The sequence below is a fragment of the Narcine bancroftii genome, chromosome 2 (genome assembly GCF_036971445.1).
Source record: "Narcine bancroftii isolate sNarBan1 chromosome 2, sNarBan1.hap1, whole genome shotgun sequence".
Taxonomy (NCBI): domain Eukaryota; kingdom Metazoa; phylum Chordata; class Chondrichthyes; order Torpediniformes; family Narcinidae; genus Narcine; species Narcine bancroftii.
In genome coordinates, this window is record NC_091470.1 from 196,376,422 (window position 1) to 196,396,454 (window position 20,033).

General features: G+C 49.9%; 1 protein-coding gene across 2 annotated transcripts in view; it reads left to right on the forward strand.

The window, feature by feature from the left end:
* The window catches only part of LOC138754917 (uncharacterized), an 85,052-nt gene that overhangs the window by 41,988 nt on the left and 23,031 nt on the right, over window positions 1-20,033 (forward strand). For both annotated transcript variants that reach the window (XM_069919922.1, XM_069919923.1), the window contains exon 5: window positions 615-665. In XM_069919922.1, the coding sequence (XP_069776023.1) occupies window positions 615-665 (51 nt within the window). The remainder of the gene's footprint in view (window positions 1-614; window positions 666-20,033) is intronic.

A 20,033-nucleotide genomic window follows, 5' to 3' on the forward strand; every position in this document is an offset into this window, starting at 1 on the left:
CTTAAATAATACAATTGACTCCGCCACCACTATTTCTCCCGGAAGCTCATTCCACACGTCTACCACTCTCTGAGTAAAGAAGTTCCCCCTCATGTTACCTCTAAACCTCTGCCCCTTAATTCTTAACTCATGTCCTCTTGTTTTAATCTTTCCTCCTCTTAACGGAAATAGTCTATCTACATCCACTCTGTCTATCCCTTCTTGCTTTGGAGCATAGAAGGATGAGAGGAGACTTAATAGAGGTCTACAAGGTTATGAGAGGCATAGATAGGGTGGGCAGCCAGCACCTGTTTCCCAGGGGAGGAATATCAAACGCCAGAGGACATCTGTACAAAGTTAAGGGAGGGAAGTTTAGGGGAAAGATCGGGTTAAGTTTTTTGTTTTGTTTTTTTTTTCTTTTCTTTTCTAATTTCCATCCTGACCTTTTTCACAGCCTGTATTTTTGCGGGAAATTTGCAGAAATTTCACACTTCTCAGTGGAAGTTTGAAAGAAATAAAAAAAGATTTTTAACCATGTTAGAAGCAATGGTGTACTGTGGGACAGTCCGATAGCACATCCACAATGGGGATGAAAATTGCGTTGTCTAAAGTAAACCTCCCATCTCCACCCTCAGGTGATGTGAAGCCAGGAAGAAATGAGTCTGAAGATGTTTTACTCAATTTTGGTAAGTTCCTTGTCACCAGATCTCAGGAAAAGAGAGAGTGGAGAGAGAGAGAAAAGATTGAGTGTATGTGTGTGTGTTGGTGTTGCTGTGTGTGTATAATTTTATGTGGGAATCAGTGTGCATGAGAGTGTGCATTGGTGTGCATGAGTGTGTACCGGTGTGTGTGTGTGTGTATTGTGTTGTGTGTATCGGGGCGAGTTTATTGGTGTGTGTGTGTGTGTGTGTATTAGGTGTGTGTGTGTATTAGGTGTGTGTGTGTATTAGGTGTGTGTGTGTAGGTGAGAGGGGTGTGTGTGAGGGATGTGTGTGTATCGGTGTGTGCATATCTCTGTGTGTGTGTGAGGGGTGTGTGTGTGAGGGGTGTTTGTGGGTGTGAGGGGTGTGTGTGCTGTGTTTGTGAGGGGTGTGTGTGTATCAGTGTGTGCGTATCTGTGTCTGAGTGTGAGGTGTGTGGGTGTGTGAGTGGTGTGTGTGAAATGTGTTTGAGGGGTGTGTGTGTGACGGATGTGAGTGTGAGGGGAGTGTGCATGTGAGGTGTGTGTGTGTAAGTGGTGTGTGTAAGGGGAGTGTGTGTGTGTATGTGAGGGGAGTGTGTGTGTATCAGTGTGTGCATATCTGTTTGTTTGTGTGTGAGGTGTGTGTGTATCAGTGTGTGCACATCTGTGTCTGTGTGAGATGTGTATGTGTGTGTGTATTGGTGTGTAGGTATCTTTGTGTATGTGTTTGAGGAATGTGTGTGTGTGTGTGTGTGTGTTTGTGTGTGTGAGGGGTTTGTGTGTGAGGGGTCAGAGGCATGTATGTGTGTGAGGGTTGTGTGTGAGGGTTGTGTGTGAGGGTTGTGTGTGTGAGTGTTGTGTGTGTGAGGGGTCTTAGAGGTGTGTATGTGTGTGAGGGTTGTGTGTGAGAGTGTTGTGCGTGTGTGAGGGGTCTTAGAGTAGAGTTATGTGTGAGGGTTGTGTGTGCGAGTGTTGTTTGTGTATGAGGGGTCTTAGAGGCATGAATGTGTGTGAGGGTTGTGTGTGAGGGTTATGTGTGCGAGTGTTGTGTGTGTGAGGTGTGTGTTTGTGTGCGAGAGTTGTGTGAGGGGTGGGTGTGTGAGGAGTGTATGTGTGTGAGTGGTGTGTGTGTGAGGGGTGTGTGTGTATGTGAGGGGTGTGTGTGTGTGTGAGGGGTATGTGTGTGTGAGGGAATGTGTGTGTATGTGAGGCGTGTATTTGTGTGTGAAGTGTGTGTGAGGGGTATGTGAGGGGTGAGTGTGTATGAGGGGTGTTTGAGGCATGTATGTGTGTGAGGGGTGTGAAGGGTGTGTGTATATGTGAGACGCGTGTGTGTATGCAAGGTGTGTGTGTGAGGTGTGTTTGTGTGAAAGGTTTTGTGTGTATGAGGGGTGTGTGTATATCGGCGTGTGCATATCTGTGTGTGTTTGAGGAGTGTGTATGTGAGAGGTGTGTGAATGTGAGGGGTATGTGTGTGGGTGTTGAGTGTGTGTGGGGTGTGTGTGTGTGATTGTGAGGTGTGTATGTGTGAGGGTTGTTTGAGTGTGAGGGGTGATGTGTGTGTGAAGGGTGTGTGTGTGAGGGTGAGTTGCATGTGTGTGAGGGGTGTGTGTGTGAGAGGTGTGTGTGTGAGGGGTGTGTGTGTGGGGGGTGTGTGTGTGAGGGGTGTGTGTGTGAGGGGTGTGTGTGTGAGGGGTGTGTGTGAGGGGTGTATTTGTGTGTGAGGGATGAATGTATGTGAGTGGTGTTTCAGGCATGTATGTGAGTGAGTGGTGTGTGTGTGTGTGGCATGTATGTGCAAGGTATGTGTGGGTGAGTGAGGGGTGTGTGTGAAGGTTATGTGTGTGTGAGGGGTGTGTGTGTGAGGGGTGTATTTGTGTGTGAGGGTTGAGTGTGTATGAGTGGTGTTTGAGGCGTGTATGTGTGTGAGTGGTGTGTGTGTTTGAGGGGTGTGTGTATGTGAGACATTGTGTGTTTGAGGTGTGTGTGTGTGAGGGGTATGTGTGTGTGAGGGGTTTGTATGTATGAGGGGTGTTTGTGTAAGGGGAGTGGGTGTTTGTGAGGGGTGTGTGTGAGTGGTGTGTGTGTGAAGTGTCTGTGTATGAGTGGTGCGTGTGTGAGGAGTGTGTAAGGTGTATGTGCATGTGAGGGGTGTGTGTGTGAGGGCTGTGTGTATGTGAGACATGTGTGTGTGTATCAGTGTATGCATTTTTGTATCTGTGTGAGGTGTGTGTGTTTGAGGGGTGTGTGTGTGAGGGTTTGTGAGGAGTACATGAGAGGTGAGTGAGTGTGAGAGGTGTTTCAGGCATGTATGTGAGTGGGTGGTGTGTGTGTGTGAGGCATGTGCGTGCGAGGTATGTGTGTGTGTGAGGGGTGTGTAAGGGGTGTCTGTGTGAGGGTGTGTGTGAACGGTGTGTGTGTGAGGGGAGTGTGTGTGTGAGGGGTGTTTGAGGCATGTATGTGTGTGAGGGGTGTGTATGTATGAGGGGTATGTGTGTATGAGGGATATGTGTGTGTGAGAGATGTGTGTGAGGGGTGTTTGAGGTGTGTATGTGTGTGATGGGTGTATGTGTGTGTAAGGGTTGTGTGTATGTGCGGGTGTTTGTGTGTGACGTGTGTGAGGGTTTTTTGTGAGGCATATGTGTGTGTGAGGGGTGCTTGTGTTTGAGGTGTGTGTGTGTAAGGGATGTGTGTGTGTGAGGGGTGTGTGTGTGAGGGCTGTGTGTATATGAGAGTGTGTGTTAGAGGTCTGTGTGTGTGAGGTGTGTTTGTGAGGGGATTGTGTGTGTGAGGTGTGTGTGTATTGGTGTGTGCATATGTGTCTGTCTGTGTGTGTGAGGAGCATGTGTGTGTGAGGTGTGTGAGTCTGAAGGGTGTGTGTGAGGCGTGTTTCTGTATCGGTTTGTGCGTATTGGTGGTTGTATCTGTGTGTGTTTGAGGTCTGTTTACGTGTATGTGAGGTGTGTGTGTGAGGGGTGTGTAAGGTGTGTGTGTGTGTGTGTGTGCAGTGTGTGTGTGAGGGGAGTGTGTGAGGAGAGTGTGTGTGGGAGGGGGTTGTGTGTGTGAAGGGTGTGTGTGTGAGGTGTCTATGTGTGTGTGAGGGGTATGTGAGGGTTTAGTGAGTGTGAGGGGTGTTTCAGGCATGTATGTGTGTGAATGGTGTGTGTGTGTGAGGGCTGTGTGTATGTGAGACATGTGTGTGTGTATCAGTGTATGCGTGTTTGTGTCTGTGTGTGTGGTGTGTGTTTGAGGGGTGTGTGTGAAGGGTGTGTGAGGAGTATATGAGGGGTGAGTGAGTGTGAGGGGTGTTTGAGGCATGTATGTGAGTGATTGGTGTGTGTGTGAGGCATGTGTGTGCGAGGTATGTGTGTGTGTTAGAGGTGTGTGTGTGTGTGTGAGGGGTGTATTTGTGTGTGAGTGTGTGTGTATGTGAGACATGTGTGTGTGTGTATCGGTGTATGCGTATTTGTGTCCGTGTGTGAGGTGTGTGTTTGAGGGCTGTGTGTGAAGGGTGTGTGAGGAGTATATGAGGGGTGAATGAGTGTGAGGGGTGTTTCAGGCATGTATGTGAGTGAGTGGTGTGTGTGTGTGAGGTGTGTGTGTGAGGGATGTGTGTGTATGTGAGGGGTGTGTGTGTGTGAGGGGTATGTGTGTGTGAGGGGTGTATTTATGTGTGAGGTGTGTGTGAGGGGTATGTGAGGGGTGAGTGTGTATGAAGGGTGTTTGAGGCATGTATGTATGCAAGTTGTGTGTGTGTGTGAGGGGTGTGAAGGGTGTGTGTATATGTGAGATGCGTGTGTGTATGCAAGGTTTGTGTGTGAGGTGTGTTTGTGTGAGCGGTTTGTGTGTATGAGGGGTGTTTGTATATCAGCGTGTGCATATCTGTGTGTGTTTGAGGAGTGTGTGTGTGAGGCTTTGTGTGTGTGTGTGGTGTGTGTGTGTGAGGGGTGTGTGTATGTGAGGGGTATGTGTGTGGGTGTTGGGTGTGTGAGGGATGTGTGTGTGTGAGTGTGAGGTGTGTATGTGTGAGGGTTGTGTGAGTGTGAGGGGTGATGTGTGTGTGGGAAGGATATGTGTGTGTGAGGGTGAGGTGTGTGTGTGTGTTAGGGGTGTGTGTGTGAGGAGTGTGTGTGAGTGTGAGGAGAGTGTGTGTGTATCAGTTGTGTGCTTATCTGTATATGTGTGTGAGGGTTGTGTATGTATCTGTGTGTGTGTGAGAGAGGGGTGTGTGTGCATACCTGTGTGTGTGTGTGTGTGTGTGAGGAGAGTGTGTGTGAGGGGTGTATGTGTGTGTGTATCGGTATGTGAGTATCTGTGTCTGTGTGTGTGGTGTGTGTATCAGAGTATTCTGTGTGAGGGGTGTGTGTGTGAATGACGTGTGGATGAGGAATGTGTATGGGTGTGGGGTGTGTGAGGGGTGAGTGTGTGAATGTGAGTTATGTGTGTCTGAGGTGTGTGTGTGTGTGTGTGTGTGTGTGTGTGTGTGTGTGTGTGTGTGTGTGTGTGTGTGTGAGGCCTGTGTGTGTGTGAGGTGTGAGTGTATCGGTGTGTGCTTATTGGTGTGTGTGTACCTGTCTGTGTGTGAGGGTTGTTTGTGTGTGTGTGTGTGTGTGAGGAGAGTGTGTGTGTATCAGTGTTTGCATATCTGTTTGTGTGTGTGAGGGGTATGTTAGGGGTTAGTGAGTATGAGTGGTGTTTCAGCCATGTATGTGTGTGAGTGGTGGGTGTGTGTGAGGGATGTGAGTGTGCGTGGTGTGTGTGTGTGAGTGGTGTGTGTATGTGCGGGGTGTGTGTGAGGGGTATGTGTATGTGAGGGGTATGTGTGTGTGAGAGATGTGTGTGAGGGGTGTGTGTGTATGTGAGGGGTGTATTTGTGTGTGAGGGGTGTATTTGTGTGTGAGATGTGTGTGAGGGGTATGTGAGGAGTGAGTGTGTATGAGGGGTGTTTAAGGCATGGATGTATGCAAATTGTGTGTGTGTGTGAGGTGAGTTTATGTGAGAGGTTGTGTGTATGAAGGGTGTGTGTGTATCGGCATGTGCATATCTGTGTGTGTTTGAGGAGTGTGTGTGAGGGTTTTCTGTGTGTGTGGGTTGTATGTGTGAGGGGCGTTTATGTGTGTGGGTGTTGGATGTGTGAGGGGTGTGTGTGAATGTGAGGTGTGTGTGTGAGGGTTCTGTGAATGTGAGGGGTGATATGTGTGTGTGCGAAGGGTGTGTGTGAGAGTGAGGTGTGTGTGTGTGTTAGGGGTGTGCGTGTGAGGAGTATGTGTGTGTGAGGGGTGCGTGTGTGAGGGTTGTATTTGTGTGTGAGGGATGAGTGTGTATGAGTGGTGTTTGAGGCGTGTATGTGTGTGAGTGGTGTGTGTGTGTGTGTGTGTGAGTGGTGTGTGTGTGTGGGAGGGGTGTGTGTGAGTGGTGTGTGTGTGTGGGAGGGGTGTGTGTGAGGGTTGTGTGTGTATCTGTGTGTGTTTCTGTGTGTGTGAGGAGAGTGTGTGTGAGGGGTGTGTGTGTATCGGTATGTGAGTATCTGTGTCTGTCTGTGGTGTGTGTGATGGGTGTGTGTGTGTTTGAAGGGTGTGTGTGTGAATGAAGTGTGGATGAGGGATGTTTATGGGTGTGGGGTGTGTGAGGGGTGTGTGTATGAAGGTGAGTTATGTGTGTGTGAGGTGTGTGTGTGTGAGGGGTGTCAGTGAGGTGTATGTGTGGGCTGTGTGTGTGAGGGATGTGTAGCTGTGTGGGTGTGAGGGTGTGTGTGTTCTGTGTGTGAGGTGTGTGTGTTTCTGTGTGTGCATATGTGTCTGTGTGTGTGAGGGGTATGTGTTTGTGAGGGGTGTGTGTGAGCGTTGAATGTGTGTGAGGAGTGTTTGTGTGTGTGACATGTGTGAGGGGTTTGTGTGAGGGTTATGTGAGTGTGAGGGGTGTATGTGTGTGTGAGTGGTGTGTCTGTGAGGGGTGTGTGTAGGTGAGGGGTGTGTATGTGTGTGGGTGTGGGGTGTATGAGGTGTGTGTGTGTATCGGTGTATGCGAATTTGTGTCTGTGTGTGTGTTTGAGGGGTGTGTGTGATGCGTGTGTGAGGACTTTGTGTGTATGAGGGGTATGTGAGGGGTGTGTGTGTGAAGGGTGTGTGTGTTAGTGGTTTGTGAGAGGTGTGTGTGTGAGTGGTGTGTGTATGTGAGACATGTGTGTGTGTATCGGTGTATGCATTTTTGTGTCTGTGTGTGAGGTGTGTGTGTGTTTGAGGGGTGTGTGTGTGTGAAGGGTGTGTGAGGAGTATATGATGGGTGAGTGAGTGTGAGGGGTGTGTATGTGTGAGGGGTGTGTGTATGTAAGACATGTGTGTGTGCAAGGTGTGTGTGTGTGAGGGGTGTTTCAGGCATGTACGTGTGTGACTGGTGTGTGTGTGAGGGGTGTGTGTATGTGAGACATGTGTGTGTGCTAGGTGTGTGTGTGAGGGGTGTCTGTGTGAGGGGTTTGTGTGTATGAGGGGTGTTTGTGTAAGGGGTGTGTGTGTTTGTGAGGGGTGTGTGTGTTTGTGAGGAGAGTGTGTGTGTGAGGGGTGTTTCAGGCAATGTACGTGTGTGACTGGTGTGTGTGTGAGGGGTGTGTGTATGTGAGACATGTGTGTGTGCGAGGTGTGTGTGTGTGAGGGGTGCCTGTGTGAGGGGTTTGTGTGTATGAGACATGTGTGTGTGCATCGGTGTATGCATTTTTATGTCTGTGTGTGAGGTGTGTGTGTGTTTGAGGGGTGTGTGTGTGAAGGGTGTGTGAGGAGTATATGATGGGTGAGTGAGTGTGAGGTGTGTGTATGTGTGAGGGGTGTGTGTATGTAAGACATGTGTGTGTGCAAGGTGTGTGTGTGTGAGGGGTGTCTGTGTGAGGGGTTTGTGTGTATGATGGGTGTTTGTGTAAGGGTGTGTGTGTTTGTGAGGGGTGTGTGTGTGAGGGGTGTTTCAGGCAATGTACGTGTGTGACTGGTGTGTGTGTGAGGGGTGTGTGTATGTGAGACGTGTGTGTGCGAGGTGTGTGTGCGTGAGGGGTGCCTGTGTGAGGGGTTTGTGTGTATGAGGGGTGTTTGTGTAAGGGGTGTGTGTGTTTGTGAGGGGTGTGTGTGTGTTTGTGAGGAGAGTGTGTGTGTATCAGTGTTTGCATATGTGTTTGTGTGTGTGTGAGGGCTGTGTGTGAAGGGTGTGTGTGTGAGATGTGTGTGTGTCAGGGTGTATTTGTGTGTGAGGGTTATGTGAGGGGTTAGTGAGTACGCGAGGTGTTTCAGCCATGTATGTGTGTGAGTGGTGGGTGTGTGTGAGGGATGTGAGTGTGCGTGGTGTGTGTGTGTGAGTGGTGTGTGTGAGAAAGGTGTATATGTGTTAGGGGTGTGCGTGTGAGCGGTATGTGTGTGTGAGGGGTGCGTGTGTGAGGGTTGTATTTGTGTGTGAGGGTTGTATTTGTGTGTGAGGGATCAGTGTGTATGAGTGGTGTTTGAGGTGTGTATGTGTGTGAGTGGTGTGTGTGTGTGAGGGTTGTGTGTGTATCGGTGTGTATGTATCTGTGTGTGTTGAGAGAGGGGTGTCTGTACATATCTGTGTGTGTTTCTGTGTGTGTGAGGAGAGTGTGTGTGAGGGGTGTGTGTGTATCAGTATGTGAGTATCTGTGTCTGACTGTGGTGTGTGTATCAGTGTAATGCATGTGATGGGTGTGTGTGTGTTTGAAGGGTGTGTTTGTGAATGAAATGTGCATGAGGGATGTGTATGGGTGTGGGGTGTGTGAGGGGTGTGTGTATGAAGGTGAGTTATGCGTGTGTGAGGTGTGTGTGTGTGTGAGGGGTGTCAGTGAGGTGTGTGTGTGGGCTGTGTGTGTGAGGGATGTGTAGCTGTGTGGGTGTAAGGGTTGTGTGAGTGTGTGTTCTGTGTGTGTGAGGTGTGTGTTACTGTGTGTGCATATGTGTCTGTGTGTGTGAGGGGTATGTGTTTGTGAGTGTGTGTTCTGTGTGTGTGAGGTGTGTGTTACTGTGTGTGCATATGTGTCTGTGTGTGTGAGGGGTATGTGTTTGTGAGGGGTGTGTGTGAGCGTTGCATGTGTGTGAGGAGTGGTTGTGTGTGTGACATGTGTGAGGGGTTTGTGTGAGGGGTATGTGAGTGTGAGGGGTGTATGTGTGTGTGTGAGGTGTGTGAGTGTGTGTGTGAGGGGTGTGTCTGTGAGGGGTGTGTGTATGTGAGGGTGTGTGTGTAGGGGACTCTGTGTTTGAGGTGTGTATGTGAGGGCTGTTTGACTGAGGGGTGTGTGTGTGAGGGGTGTGTGTGTGAGGGGTGTGTGTATGTGAGGGGTGTGTGTGTTTGTGAGGGGTATGTGTGTGTGAGGGGTATGTGTGTGAGGGGTGTGTGTGTGTATATGAGGGGTGTATTTATGTGTGAGGGGTGTATTTGTGTGTAAGGTGTGTGTGAGGGGTATGTGAGGGGTGAGTGTGTATGAGGGGTGTTTGAGGCATGTATGTGTGTGACTGGTGTGTGTGTGAGTGGTGTGTGTGCGAGGTGTGTGTGTGGGATGTGTATGTGAGGGGTTTGTGTGTATGATGGGTGTTTGTGTAAGGGTGTGTGTGTTTGTGAGGGGTGTGTGTGTGAGGGGTGTTTCAGGCAATGTACGTGTGTGACTGGTGTGTGTGTGAGGGGTGTGTGTATGTGAGACGTTTGTGTGTGAGGTGTGTGTGTGTGAGGGGTGCCTGTGTGAGGGGTGAGTGTGTATGAGGGGTGTTTGAGGCATGTATGTGTGTGACTGGTGTGTGTGTGAGTGGTGTGTGTGTGAGGTGTGTGTGTGGGATGTGTATGTGAGGGGTTTGTGTGTATGATGGGTGTTTGTGTAAGGGGTGTGTGTTTGTGTTTGTGAGGGGTGTGTGTATGTGATGGGTGTGTATGTGTGTGGGTGTGGGGTGCATGAGGTGTGTGTGTGTGTATCGGTGTATGCGTAGTTGTGTCTGTGTGTGTGTTTGAGGGGTGTGTGTGAGGTCTTTGTGTGTATGAGGGGTGTGTGAGGGGTGTGTGTGTGAAGGGGGTGTGTGTGAGGGGTGTGTTGTGTGTGAGGTGTGTGTGTGTGAGGGGTGTGTGTATGTGAGACATGTGTGTGTGTGTATCGGTGTATGCATTTTTGTGTCTGTGTGTGAAGTGTGTGTGTTTGAGGGGTGTGTGTGTGTGAAGGGTGTGTGAGGAGTATATGAGGGGTGAGTGAGTGTGAGGGGTGTTTGAGGCATGTATGTGTGTGACTGGTGTGTGTGTGAGTGGTGTGTGTGCGAGGTGTGTGTGTGGGATGTGTATGTGAGGGGTTTGTGTGTATGATGGGTGTTTGTGTAAGGGTGTGTGTGCTTGTGAGGGGTGTGTGTGTGAGGGGTGTTTCAGGCAATGTACGTGTGTGACTGGTGTGTGTGTGAGGGGTGTGTGTATGTGAGACGTTTGTGTGTGAGGTGTGTGTGTGTGAGGGGTGCCTGTGTGAGGGGTGAGTGTGTATGAGGGGTGTTTGAGGCATGTATGTGTGTGACTGGTGTGTGTGTGAGTGGTGTGTGTGTGAGGTGTGTGTGTGGGATGTGTATGTGAGGGGTTTGTGTGTATGATGGGTGTTTGTGTAAGGGGTGTGTGTTTGTGTTTGTGAGGGGTGTGTGTATGTGATGGGTGTGTATGTGTGTGGGTGTGGGGTGCATGAGGTGTGTGTGTGTGTATCGGTGTATGCGTAGTTGTGTCTGTGTGTGTGTATGTGAGGGGTGTGTGTGTGGGTGTTGGGTGTGTGTGGAGTGTGTGTGTGTGAGTGTGAGGTGTGTATATGTGAGGGTAGTTTGAGTTTGACGCGTGATGTGTGTGTGTGAAGGGTGTGTTTGTGAGAGTGAGTTGCGTGTGTGTTAGGGGTGTGTGTGTGAGGGGTGTATGTGTGTGGGGTGATGTGTGTGTGTGAAGGGTGTGAGGGTGAGGTGTGTGTTTGTTAGGGGTGTGTGTGTGAAGGGGGTGTGTATGTGAGACATGTGTCTGTGTGTATCGGTGTATGCATTTTTGTGTCTGTGTGTGAAGTGTGTGTGTTTGAGGGGTGTGTGTGTGTGAAGGGTGTGTGAGGAGTATATGAGGGGTGAGTGAGTGTGAGGGGTGTTTCAGGCATGTATGTGTGTGACTGGTGTGTATGTGTGAGGGTGTGTGTATGTAAGACGTGTGTGTGCAAGATGTGTGTGTGTGAGGGGTGTCTGTGTGAGGGGTTTGTGTGTATGAGGGATGTTTGTGTAAGGGTGTTAGTGTTTGTGAGGGGTGTGTGTGTGTTTGTGAGGCGTGTGTGTGTGTGAGGGGTGTTTCAGGCATGTGTGTGTTTGAGGGGTGTGTGTATGTGAGACATGTGAGTGTGCGAGGTGTGTGTGTGAGGGCTGTTTCAGGCATGTATGTGTGTGACTGGTGTGTGTATGTGGGGGTATTTGTGTGTGACATGTGTGAGTGGTGTGTGAGGGGTTTGTGAGGGATATGTGTGTGTGAGGGATGCTTGTGTTTGCGGTGTATGCGTATTTGTGTCTGTGTGAGGTGTGTGTGTTTGAGGGGTGTGTGTGTGAAGGGTGTGTGAGGAGTATATGAGGGGTGAGTGAGTGTGAGGGGTGTTTCAGGCATGTATGTGAGTGAGTGGTGTGTGTGTGTGAGGAGTATGTTTGCGAGGTGTGTGTGTGTGAGGGGTGTGTGTGTGTGTGAGGGGTATGTGTGTGTGAGGGGTATGTGTGTGTGAGGGGTGTGTGTGTGTGAGGGGTATGTGTGTGTGAGGGGTATGTGTGTGTGAGGGGATGTGTGTGTATGTGAGGGGTGTATTTGTGTGTGAAGTGTGTGTGAGGGGTATGTGAGGGGTGAGTGTGTATGAGGGGTGTTTGAGGCATGTATGTGTGTAAGTTGTGTGTGTGTCTGTGTATGAGGGGTGTGAAGGGTGTGTGTATATGTGAGACACGTGTGTACATGCAAGGTGTTTGTGTGAGGTGTGTTTGTGTGAGCGGTTTGTGTGTATGAGGGGTGTGTGTATATCGGCGTGTGCATATCTGTGTGTGTTTGAGTAGTGTGTATGTGAGGGGTGTGTGTGTGGGTGTTGGGTGTGTGTGGAGTGTGTGTGTGAGTGTGAGGTGTGTATGTGTGAGGGTAGTTTGAGTGTGAGGGGTGATGTGTGTGTGTGAAGGGTGTGTTTGTGAGAGTGAGTTGCGTGTGTGTTAGGGGTGTGTGTGTGAGGGGTGTATGTGTGTGGGGTGATGTGTGTGTGTGAAGGGTGTGAGGGTGAGGTGTGTGTTTGTTAGGGGTGTGTGAGGGGTGTGTGTGTGAAGGGTGTGTGTGAAAGGTGTGTGTGAAGGGTGTATTTGTGTGTGAGGGATGAATGTGTGTTAGTGGTGTTTCAGGCATGTATGTGAGTGAGTGGTGTGTGTGTGTGTGGCATGTATGTGCAAGATATGTGTGGGTGAGTGAGGAGTGCGTGTGAAGGTTATGTGTGTGAGGGGTGTGTGTGTGAGGGGATGTGTGTGTATGTGAGGGGTGTATTTGTGTGTGAAGTGTGTGTGAGGGGTATGTGAGGGTTGAGTGTGTATGAGTGGTGTTTGAGGCGTGTATGTGTGTGAGTGGTGTGTGTGTTTGAGGGGTGTGTGTATGTGAGACATTGCGAGTGCAAGGTCTGTGAGGGGTTTGTGTGTATGAGGGGTGTTTGAGTAAGGGGTGTGTGTGTTTGTGAGGGGTGTGTGTGAGTGGTGTGTGTGTGAAGTGTCTGTGTGCGAGTGGTGCGTGTGTGAGGGGTGTGTAAGGTATATGTGTGAGGGCTGTGTGTATGTGAGACATGTGTGTGTGTATCGGTGTATGCATTTTTGTATCTGTGTGTGAGGTGTGTGTGTTTGAAGGGTGTGTGTGTGAAGGGTTTGTGAGGAGTACATGAGGGGTGAGTGAGTGTGAGAGGTGTTTCAGGCATGTATGTGAGTGGGTGGTGTGTGTGTGTGTGTGAGGCATGTGTGTGCAAGGTATGTGTGTGTGAGGGGTATGTGTGTGTGAGGGGATGTGTGTGTATGTGAGGGGTGTATTTGAGTGTGAAGTGTGTGTGAGGGGTATGTGAGGGGTGTCTGTGTGGGGGTGTGTGTGAACGGTGTGTGTGCGAGGGGAGTGTGTGTGTGAGCGGTGCTTTATTTGAGGGATGTGTGAAATGTGTATATGTGAAGGCTGTGTGTGTGAGGGATGTGTAAGGGTATGTGAGGGATGAGTGTGTGTGAGGGATGTGTAAGGGTATGTGAGGGATGAGTGTGTGTGAGGGGTGTTTGAGGCGTGTATGTGTGTGATGGGTGTATGTGTGTGTAAGGGATGTGTGTATGTGCGGGTGTTTGTGTGTGACATGTGTGAGGGTTTTTTGTGGGGCATATGTGTGTGTGAGGGGTGCTTGTGTTTGAGGTGTGTGTGTGTAAATGATGTGTGTGTTAGGGGTCTGTGTGTATGAGGTGTGTTTGTGAGGGGTGTGTATGTGTGAGGTGTGTGTGTGTGTATTGGTGTGTGCGTATGTGTCTGTCTGTGTGTGTGAGGTGTATGTGTGTGTGAGGTGTGTGAGTCTGAAGGGTGTATGTGAGCCGTGTTTGTGTATCGGTTTGTGCATATTGGTGTGTGTATCTGTGTGTGTTTGCGGTCTGTTTGCGTGTGTGTGAGGTGTGTGTGTGAGGGGTGTGTAAAGTGTGTGTGTGTGTGTGTGTGGTGTGTGTGCGTGTGAGGGGAGTGTGTGTGGGAAGGGTGTGTGTGTGTGAGGGGTGTATGTGTGTGTGAGGGGTATGTGAGGGTTTGGTGAGTGTGAGGGGTGTTTCAGGCATGTATGTGTGTGAATGTGAGGGCTGTGTGTATGTGAGACATGTGTGTGTGTGTGCATCAGTGTATGCATATTTGTGTCTGTGTGTGTGGTGTGTGTGTTTGAGGGGTGTGTGTGAAGGGTGTGTGAGGAGTATATGAGGGGTGAGTAAGTGTGAGGGGTGTTTCAGGCATGTATGTGAGTGAGTGGTGTGTGTGTGTGAGGTGTGTGTGCGCGAGGTATGTGTATGTGTGAGCGGTGTGTGTGAGGGGTATGTGTGTGTTAGAGGTGTGTGTGTGTGAAGGGTGTATTTGTGTATGAGTGGTGTGTGTATGAGAGGGGTGTATGTATGTGAGACATGTGTGTGTGTGTGTGTATCGGTATATGTGTATTTGTGTCTGTGTGTGAGGTGTGTGTGTATGAGGGGTGTGTGTGTGAAGGGTGTGTGAGGAGTATATGAGGGGTGAGTGAGTGTGAGGTGTGTTTCAGGCATGTACGTTAGTGAGTGTTGTGTGTGTGTGAAGGGTTTGTGAGGAGTATATGAGGGGTGAGTGAATGTGAGGGGTGTTTCAGGCATGTATGTGAGTGAGTGGTGTGCGTGTGTGTGAGGCGTGTGTGTGCGAGGTTTGTGTGTGAGGGGTGTGTGTGTATGTGAGGGGTGTGTGTGTGTGAGGGGTATGTGTGTGTGAGGGGTGTGTGTGTATGTGAGGGATGCATTTGTGTATGAGGGGTGTATTTGTGTGTGAGGTGTGTGTGAGGGTTATGTGAGGGGTGAGTGTGTATGAAGGGTGTTTGAGGCATGTATGTATGCGAGTTGTGTGTGTATGTGAGGGGTGTGAAGCATGTGTGTATATGTGAGACACGTGTGTGTATGCAAGGTGTTTGTGTGAGGTGTGTTTGTGTGAGCGGTTTGTGTGTATGAGGGGTCTGTGTATATCAGCGTGTGCATATCTGTGTGTGTTTGAGGAGTGTGTGTGACGGCTTTGTGTGTGTGTGTGTGAGGGGTGTGTGTATGTGAGGGGTATGTGTGTGGGTGTGGGGTGCATGAGGTGTGTGTGTGTGTATCGGTGTATGCGTAGTTGTGTCTGTGTGTGTGTTTGAGGGGTGTGTGTGAGGTCTTTGTGTGTATGAGGGGTGTGTGAGGGGTGTGTGTGTGAAGGGGGTGTGTGTGAGGGGTGTGTTGTGTGTGAGGTGTGTGTGTGTGAGGGGTGTGTGTATGTGAGACATGTGTGTGTGTGTATCGGTGTATGCATTTTTGTGTCTGTGTGTGAAGTGTGTGTGTTTGAGGGGTGTGTGTGTGTGAAGGGTGTGTGAGGAGTATATGAGGGGTGAGTGAGTGTGAGGGGTGTTTGAGGCATGTATGTGTGTGACTGGTGTGTGTGTGAGTGGTGTGTGTGCGAGGTGTGTGTGTGGGATGTGTATGTGAGGGGTTTGTGTGTATGATGGGTGTTTGTGTAAGGGTGTGTGTGCTTGTGAGGGGTGTGTGTGTGAGGGGTGTTTCAGGCAATGTACGTGTGTGACTGGTGTGTGTGTGAGGGGTGTGTGTATGTGAGACGTTTGTGTGTGAGGTGTGTGTGTGTGAGGGGTGCCTGTGTGAGGGGTGAGTGTGTATGAGGGGTGTTTGAGGCATGTATGTGTGTGACTGGTGTGTGTGTGAGTGGTGTGTGTGTGAGGTGTGTGTGTGGGATGTGTATGTGAGGGGTTTGTGTGTATGATGGGTGTTTGTGTAAGGGGTGTGTGTTTGTGTTTGTGAGGGGTGTGTGTATGTGATGGGTGTGTATGTGTGTGGGTGTGGGGTGCATGAGGTGTGTGTGTGTGTATCGGTGTATGCGTAGTTGTGTCTGTGTGTGTGTATGTGAGGGGTGTGTGTGTGGGTGTTGGGTGTGTGTGGAGTGTGTGTGTGTGAGTGTGAGGTGTGTATGTGTGAGGGTAGTTTGAGTTTGACGCGTGATGTGTGTGTGTGAAGGGTGTGTTTGTGAGAGTGAGTTGCGTGTGTGTTAGGGGTGTGTGTGTGAGGGGTGTATGTGTGTGGGGTGATGTGTGTGTGTGAAGGGTGTGAGGGTGAGGTGTGTGTTTGTTAGGGGTGTGTGTGTGAAGGGGGTGTGTATGTGAGACATGTGTCTGTGTGTATCGGTGTATGCATTTTTGTGTCTGTGTGTGAAGTGTGTGTGTTTGAGGGGTGTGTGTGTGTGAAGGGTGTGTGAGGAGTATATGAGGGGTGAGTGAGTGTGAGGGGTGTTTCAGGCATGTATGTGTGTGACTGGTGTGTATGTGTGAGGGTGTGTGTATGTAAGACGTGTGTGTGCAAGATGTGTGTGTGTGAGGGGTGTCTGTGTGAGGGGTTTGTGTGTATGAGGGATGTTTGTGTAAGGGTGTTAGTGTTTGTGAGGGGTGTGTGTGTGTTTGTGAGGCGTGTGTGTGTGTGAGGGGTGTTTCAGGCATGTGTGTGTTTGAGGGGTGTGTGTATGTGAGACATGTGAGTGTGCGAGGTGTGTGTGTGAGGGCTGTTTCAGGCATGTATGTGTGTGACTGGTGTGTGTATGTGGGGGTATTTGTGTGTGACATGTGTGAGTGGTGTGTGAGGGGTTTGTGAGGGATATGTGTGTGTGAGGGATGCTTGTGTTTGCGGTGTATGCGTATTTGTGTCTGTGTGAGGTGTGTGTGTTTGAGGGGTGTGTGTGTGAAGGGTGTGTGAGGAGTATATGAGGGGTGAGTGAGTGTGAGGGGTGTTTCAGGCATGTATGTGAGTGAGTGGTGTGTGTGTGTGAGGAGTATGTTTGCGAGGTGTGTGTGTGTGAGGGGTGTGTGTGTGTGTGAGGGGTATGTGTGTGTGAGGGGTATGTGTGTGTGAGGGGTGTGTGTGTGTGAGGGGTATGTGTGTGTGAGGGGTATGTGTGTGTGAGGGGATGTGTGTGTATGTGAGGGGTGTATTTGTGTGTGAAGTGTGTGTGAGGGGTATGTGAGGGGTGAGTGTGTATGAGGGGTGTTTGAGGCATGTATGTGTGTAAGTTGTGTGTGTGTCTGTGTATGAGGGGTGTGAAGGGTGTGTGTATATGTGAGACACGTGTGTACATGCAAGGTGTTTGTGTGAGGTGTGTTTGTGTGAGCGGTTTGTGTGTATGAGGGGTGTGTGTATATCGGCGTGTGCATATCTGTGTGTGTTTGAGTAGTGTGTATGTGAGGGGTGTGTGTGTGGGTGTTGGGTGTGTGTGGAGTGTGTGTGTGAGTGTGAGGTGTGTATGTGTGAGGGTAGTTTGAGTGTGAGGGGTGATGTGTGTGTGTGAAGGGTGTGTTTGTGAGAGTGAGTTGCGTGTGTGTTAGGGGTGTGTGTGTGAGGGGTGTATGTGTGTGGGGTGATGTGTGTGTGTGAAGGGTGTGAGGGTGAGGTGTGTGTTTGTTAGGGGTGTGTGAGGGGTGTGTGTGTGAAGGGTGTGTGTGAAAGGTGTGTGTGAAGGGTGTATTTGTGTGTGAGGGATGAATGTGTGTTAGTGGTGTTTCAGGCATGTATGTGAGTGAGTGGTGTGTGTGTGTGTGGCATGTATGTGCAAGATATGTGTGGGTGAGTGAGGAGTGCGTGTGAAGGTTATGTGTGTGAGGGGTGTGTGTGTGAGGGGATGTGTGTGTATGTGAGGGGTGTATTTGTGTGTGAAGTGTGTGTGAGGGGTATGTGAGGGTTGAGTGTGTATGAGTGGTGTTTGAGGCGTGTATGTGTGTGAGTGATGTGTGTGTTTGAGGGGTGTGTGTATGTGAGACATTGCGAGTGCAAGGTCTGTGAGGGGTTTGTGTGTATGAGGGGTGTTTGAGTAAGGGGTGTGTGTGTTTGTGAGGGGTGTGTGTGAGTGGTGTGTGTGTGAAGTGTCTGTGTGCGAGTGGTGCGTGTGTGAGGGGTGTGTAAGGTATATGTGTGAGGGCTGTGTGTATGTGAGACATGTGTGTGTGTATCGGTGTATGCATTTTTGTATCTGTGTGTGAGGTGTGTGTGTTTGAAGGGTGTGTGTGTGAAGGGTTTGTGAGGAGTACATGAGGGGTGAGTGAGTGTGAGAGGTGTTTCAGGCATGTATGTGAGTGGGTGGTGTGTGTGTGTGTGTGAGGCATGTGTGTGCAAGGTATGTGTGTGTGAGGGGTATGTGTGTGTGAGGGGATGTGTGTGTATGTGAGGGGTGTATTTGAGTGTGAAGTGTGTGTGAGGGGTATGTGAGGGGTGTCTGTGTGGGGGTGTGTGTGAACGGTGTGTGTGCGAGGGGAGTGTGTGTGTGAGCGGTGCTTTATTTGAGGGATGTGTGAAATGTGTATATGTGAAGGCTGTGTGTGTGAGGGATGTGTAAGGGTATGTGAGGGATGAGTGTGTGTGAGGGATGTGTAAGGGTATGTGAGGGATGAGTGTGTGTGAGGGGTGTTTGAGGCGTGTATGTGTGTGATGGGTGTATGTGTGTGTAAGGGATGTGTGTATGTGCGGGTGTTTGTGTGTGACATGTGTGAGGGTTTTTTGTGGGGCATATGTGTGTGTGAGGGGTGCTTGTGTTTGAGGTGTGTGTGTGTAAATGATGTGTGTGTTAGGGGTCTGTGTGTATGAGGTGTGTTTGTGAGGGGTGTGTATGTGTGAGGTGTGTGTGTGTGTATTGGTGTGTGCGTATGTGTCTGTCTGTGTGTGTGAGGTGTATGTGTGTGTGAGGTGTGTGAGTCTGAAGGGTGTATGTGAGCCGTGTTTGTGTATCGGTTTGTGCATATTGGTGTGTGTATCTGTGTGTGTTTGCGGTCTGTTTGCGTGTGTGTGAGGTGTGTGTGTGAGGGGTGTGTAAAGTGTGTGTGTGTGTGTGTGTGGTGTGTGTGCGTGTGAGGGGAGTGTGTGTGGGAAGGGTGTGTGTGTGTGAGGGGTGTATGTGTGTGTGAGGGGTATGTGAGGGTTTGGTGAGTGTGAGGGGTGTTTCAGGCATGTATGTGTGTGAATGTGAGGGCTGTGTGTATGTGAGACATGTGTGTGTGTGTGCATCAGTGTATGCATATTTGTGTCTGTGTGTGTGGTGTGTGTGTTTGAGGGGTGTGTGTGAAGGGTGTGTGAGGAGTATATGAGGGGTGAGTAAGTGTGAGGGGTGTTTCAGGCATGTATGTGAGTGAGTGGTGTGTGTGTGTGAGGTGTGTGTGCGCGAGGTATGTGTATGTGTGAGCGGTGTGTGTGAGGGGTATGTGTGTGTTAGAGGTGTGTGTGTGTGAAGGGTGTATTTGTGTATGAGTGGTGTGTGTATGAGAGGGGTGTATGTATGTGAGACATGTGTGTGTGTGTGTGTATCGGTATATGTGTATTTGTGTCTGTGTGTGAGGTGTGTGTGTATGAGGGGTGTGTGTGTGAAGGGTGTGTGAGGAGTATATGAGGGGTGAGTGAGTGTGAGGTGTGTTTCAGGCATGTACGTTAGTGAGTGTTGTGTGTGTGTGAAGGGTTTGTGAGGAGTATATGAGGGGTGAGTGAATGTGAGGGGTGTTTCAGGCATGTATGTGAGTGAGTGGTGTGCGTGTGTGTGAGGCGTGTGTGTGCGAGGTTTGTGTGTGAGGGGTGTGTGTGTATGTGAGGGGTGTGTGTGTGTGAGGGGTATGTGTGTGTGAGGGGTGTGTGTGTATGTGAGGGATGCATTTGTGTATGAGGGGTGTATTTGTGTGTGAGGTGTGTGTGAGGGTTATGTGAGGGGTGAGTGTGTATGAAGGGTGTTTGAGGCATGTATGTATGCGAGTTGTGTGTGTATGTGAGGGGTGTGAAGCATGTGTGTATATGTGAGACACGTGTGTGTATGCAAGGTGTTTGTGTGAGGTGTGTTTGTGTGAGCGGTTTGTGTGTATGAGGGGTCTGTGTATATCAGCGTGTGCATATCTGTGTGTGTTTGAGGAGTGTGTGTGACGGCTTTGTGTGTGTGTGTGTGAGGGGTGTGTGTATGTGAGGGGTATGTGTGTGGGTGTTGGGTGTGTGAGGGATGTGTGTGTGTGAGTGTGAGGTGTGTATGTGTGATGGTTGTGTGAGCGTGAGGGGTGTTGTGTGTGTGTGAAGGGTGTGTGTGTGTGAGGGTGGGGTGTGTGTGTGAGTGGTGTGTGTGTGTGAGGGGTGTATTTGTGTGTGAGGGATGAGTGTGCATGAGTGGTGTTCGAGGCGTGTATGTGTGTGAATGGTGTGTGTGTAAGGGCTGTTTGTATGTGAGACATGTGTGTGTGTATCGTTGTATGCGTATTTGTGTCTGTGTGTGAAGTGTGTGTGTTTGTGAAGGGTGGGTGAGGAGTATATGAGGGGTAAGTGAGTGTGAGGGGTGTTTCAGGCATGTATGTGAGTGAGTGGTGTTTGTGTGTGTGAGGGGTGTGTGTGCAAGGTGTGTGTGTGTGAGGGGTGTGTGTATATGTGATGGGTGTGTGTGAGGGGTAAGTGTGTGTGAGGGGTGTGTTTGTAAGGCGTGTATTTGTGTGAGGGTTGAGTGTGTATGAGTGATGTTTCAGGCATGTATGTGAGTGAGTTGAGTGTGTGTGTGAGGGGTGTCTGTGTGAGGGGTTTGTGTGTATGAGGGGTGTTTGTGTAAGGGGTGTGTGTTTGTGAGGGGTGTGTGTGTG